Below are 4687 nucleotides of genomic sequence, written 5' to 3'. Positions count from 1 at the left end.
AAAAAAAAGATCCTAGAATGTTGATAATGGATGAAGTATATTTTTAAAGCCTTGTCTCAAGGCCTATACATGTAAAACAAGACCCTAAAGGGAAGAAGATGGTGCTGGTTTGGACACTGTAGTTTTTGATTCTGCAATGTTGGGTTTGCATGTATAAATTGTCAGCATAACGTGTGACAAGATGAGAAGAAAGGTGAATTTTAAAGTGAATGACTTTACAGAGACAAGGAGTACATTGAGCCTCATTTGGAGCTATTCAACCGATGAAAAGGAGTATATTATTTAAGAGATATCTGATTTGAAATGTTGAGAGTTAGATGAAAGTCCAATTGGAAGAGACAATTTCTGAACAGATTCTGATGTCTAGAAGAAATTGTTTCTTTCTTGATTGAGCAATGTCTTTCCTTATTTTATAAGCTAATTATACTATGTATGTAAATTTAAAAATTAATTTATACCTCTCCCCTCCTTTACCTTTGATGTATAAAAGTAACTGCAGCATATGATACAGTAAAACACTCACTCTCTTTTCTTTGCAACTTGCCACAAAGGAAATGTTTGGATGACTTAAGATGTCCAAAGATAAAGCTGGCTCATAATTGCTTGTGGCCTCACATTTAAGTATATTTTATTTCTAAAAGACTGTGAAATACTTATCTCACTGCCCAACACACTGTTTTCATAAGTTGTTTCGTACAAAAGAATAGGAAAAGAAAACAGAATGAATATATTTTAAGGACATGATAACTGACCTAATAAAGGAGAATGCTTATAAGCAAGTTAATGGTGATGAACTGGAGGAGGAGAATAAGGTGTCATGGAATTAGCTTCAGATCCCTGTGGCATTTTAGTTTGTATAAAAAGGTCCTAACCTAGTGCTTAACATGTAGGTGATTAATATTTTCTCTACTATTACCATACCTCCTAGCACGGCCAACCATAATTTTCAGATTTCTTATCTTTCATATTCTCTTAGAGTTTCCATTTTTCAATTAGTCAATCTAGAAGCATGAGTATGGGGAAAAATGGTGAAATGTATGAAAATCGTATATGAACTTCAGTTAAAAGGAAAGGAGGGCATGCATTTAAAGGGCTATCACATAGAAGGAGAATTTAACCTATTCTCTGTGGCTTTCATAGATGGAACTAGGATCAGTGGGCAGAAGATATATCAAAGTAGACATTAAGTTCTCAGAGTTGCTAAAAATGGACTAGGCTGCTTTAATATGCGGAGGACTCACCATTATTGGAGGAATACTTTACTTATTACCTACCCTGTCTTTGGGTCTCACTTTGTGGGGAGGGCCCTTGAGGGTTTTCACTATGTCAACTATCTCCTTTCTCTCGAATGGCTTTTCCCCTTAGACTAGAATTTCTTATGTCTCTCCCTTTACCAAGCTCTTCTCCTAATTTCCTTACCATCCATTCATTCCATCTAAGTGAGAAACAGGTATCCAATCCTATTGGTTTGATGTCCTCACTGTCTCTGAGTCTGCCCTCTTCTTTCTATTCCACTCTCCCTCCATCATAGATCTTGTCTCCCCCTTGAGATGTGAGCTCCTTGAGGGCATGTGTTGCCTTTTATTTTTTTATCCCTAGTTAGTTAGCACAAGAGCTGGGTGCTCAGTAAATGTATACTGAATGAATACATGACTGTCAGTAATTTACTTTGAAGCCACTTTTGCTTTGAGTGGCACATTGGCCTATTTATTCAGTAAATATTTTTGAGCATCAACTATGTGCATTGGTGATATATGAGTGAATAAGACATAGTAATTTTCCCTGAAAAGATCATGGTCTAGTTGGGAGGAAGGTATGTGAACAAAACTTGATTTTGCTCAGGCAATGTTATAAAAAGAAATATATACCCGATCAGCTTAATTGGATCTCCAGAATATCAGATTCCTACCACTTTGCAGGGACCCCACGGCTAGCTTAGGCGGGTGATTTTTGAGAAGCCAGGGTCAGGGTTTGGGTTTCATGGGGCTGAAGATAGCTCCTCCCAGAGGTAACAGAGGACATCGATATTTGAGAGGGTGAACTAAGCAAGTTTAGGAGGGCAAGCCATTGTTCCATAGTTTTGACTCTACCAGTCTCTTCTTGCTAGGGACTATCTTCCCTTAGGCTAAAGATTCTCATGTTTTTAGTTTTCTTCTTGGGCCTCATCTGCTCCACATCAAACCCTGTTCCACATTGGTTCACCATCAAACTGGTCACTTCTTAGAATTAGAGTGCACATATAGTTACAGAGCTTTTGAGTTTTCAGTCTGCAATTGTTTAAAGTTCAGGCTTTCTGCTTGGCTTCACCGTTATGGTCCGCCAGTCGTTTATTTTCCTATTTCCAATTTTACGAATCCAAGCAAATGTACGAAATGTTAGACATGGGAGGCTCCTCCAATGTTATATATTCTGTTAACCAGTTCATTGGAAATGCTTGTAAATGCCTACTCCTTCCCTCTATCAAAAATGCTAGTCAGAGTGCTTCCGGGTCGCGGTCATTTTGAGCCCGTATCTGGGAAAGATGAATGGAAGGGCTGATTTTGGAGAGCCGAATGCAGAAGTTCCAAGACCAATTCCCCACATAGGGGCTGATTACATTCCAACAGAGGAAGAAAGAAGAGTCTTTGCAGAATGCAGTGATGAAAGCTTCTGGTTCAGATATGTACCTTTGGCTGCAACAAGTATGTTGATTACTCAAGGATTGATTAGTAAAGGAATCCTTTCAAGTCATCCCAAATATGGTTCCATCCCTAAACTTATATTTGCTTGCATCATGGGATACTTTGCTGGAAAGCTTTCCTATGTGAAAACTTGCCAAGAGAAGTTCAAGAATCTTGAGAATTCCCCTCTTGGAGAGGCTTTACGATCAGGACAGACACGACGATCTTCACCAACTGGGTACTATTCTCAGAAGCCAAAATATGACTCAAACGTGAGTGGTCATTCATCTTTTGTGACATCCCCAGAAGCAGACAACATAGAAAGAGAGGTGCTTCCTCGTTATGAGCCAATTCCATTCAGTGCTTCTATGAATGAATCTACTCCCACTGGTATTTCTGATCATATTGCCCAAGGACCTGATCCCAACATTGAAGAAAGTCCTAAAAGAAAAAATATAACATATGAGGAATTAAGGAATAAGAACAGAGAGTCATATGAAGTTACTTTAACACATAAGACTGACCCCTCAGTCAGGCCTATGCAGGAAAGAATGCCAAAAAAAGAAGTCAAAGTAAACAAATATGGAGATACTTGGGATGAGTGAAAAATTGCATCATTGGACCTACTGAAGGAGTTTCAATATCCAGCTTCATCTAGGTGGTCATGAACATCTGCATGCTTTGAGCTTAGCAGCAGTCTTCATAAACACATTTAAAACTAGAACCTGGGTTTTTGTGGTTTGGCTTATGAAGATGATGTCTTAAAAACTTACATTTTAGTGTTCATATTGTGTGAATGTATTCATTTGGGGGAACTCTTTGAATGATGGTAGTATACCATGATTGTACACAGTTTGTGAAATTGTATTAACAGGGCAAGGATGCTGTGTTATAAAACTACCCAGAGAGTGTAATGCTCTAGAATCACTGTATCTGGAAATAAATGAAATCTGCATGTTGAATGGGGGGGCGAGCAAACATAATTTTAAGTGTTAAACTTTACATCAGAAATTATTAAAAAGCCTTACTCCAGTGTTTGCTGTATTCTCTTTATGGTAAATAAAATATAAAGGAACATGCAAAAAAACAAAAAAAAAAAAAAAAAAAGAAAAATGCTAGTCAAAGTTTTTTCTGAAGCTTTAATGAGAGTGGTTTTATAGACATGCTGGATTTAAGAAGGAAAAGAAAACACATTCTTGGCTGAAGTGTATCTTGGAAGACTTTCCCTTATTACTGTGATACCCTTCTCTCTCTACTTATTCTGGTCTCTAACTTCTAAATATTCTCAGGCGATAGTCCTCCTGCAACAAAATGTGATTTTGTTATCTTATCTGTTTCATGCTCCTCCCACATAAATAGGATGGATATTATGATTTTAATACCAGAAGAGGAGAAATATAGGAACCGTGTATATGTGCATATACATATGTGCACATACATATATAAATATGCATACATATGTGTGTATACACGTGAAACAGAAAAGTCAAGGGATAAATGTCAGAAGAGCAAATAAAACAAATAGAGAAATAAACTTGGTCTTCATTTGTGACCTCAGGTTTTCCCTTCCTTTCTTTTTGTCTCCAATTTCCCTCCGTTTAATCTTTACTTGTCCTGACATTTGGAATGGCAGATATCTGAAATGAGCTTTGTCTCATGAACCCTGATTCCCAGCTCTGCAGTCTGTGACCAACGCCGTGTGTGCAGCTGGCGACCTGTGACACACCTAAGCCATGTGATGCTATCACATCACAGTCAACTGAGGAACAGGTGAAGTCTAAAGTCTGTGACTGGAATCATGAAAGACACCCTCAGGTTACTTTCCAAAAGCATTTGACTTTTTAAGAAATGTCTGTATTCTGATTTTATGCTCTAGCCAGTTACTCATTCGCCAAAAATGTTATATGCCGGTGAGGCAAAACTTACTTTATCAAGTTATTCCACTGCTGCCTCATAATGATCGAGGGTAGGGTGGGGTGGTATGAAACCACAAAATAACATGTGTTCAACTCTTTCCAGCTCATTTA

At 37.9% G+C, this 4687-nt stretch overlaps 1 protein-coding gene across 1 annotated transcript; it reads left to right on the top strand.

Moving 5' to 3' along the window:
• Positions 1 to 2498: 2498 nt before the first annotated feature.
• LOC309957381 (OCIA domain-containing protein 1-like) lies at positions 2499 to 3734 on the top strand. Its single transcript, XM_082832588.1, has one exon. The coding sequence runs from the start codon at positions 2522 to 2524 to the stop codon at positions 3263 to 3265; it is 744 nt and encodes a 247-aa protein (XP_082688714.1). The 5' UTR covers positions 2499 to 2521; the 3' UTR covers positions 3266 to 3734.
• The last annotated feature ends 953 nt before the right edge of the window (positions 3735 to 4687 follow it).

This window comes from Leucopleurus acutus (assembly GCF_964270905.1).
Source record: "Leucopleurus acutus genome assembly, chromosome: 2".
Taxonomy (NCBI): Eukaryota; Metazoa; Chordata; class Mammalia; order Artiodactyla; family Delphinidae; genus Leucopleurus; species Leucopleurus acutus.
Note: the sequence above shows the minus strand (reverse complement) of the source record. Positions and strands in the feature narration are given on the sequence as shown.

Excerpts from the sequence above, each read along its gene's own strand:
- LOC309957381 (XM_082832588.1), top strand. The coding sequence starts at position 2,522 with ATGAATGGAAGGGCTGATTTTGGAGAGCCGAATGCAGAAGTTCCAAGA.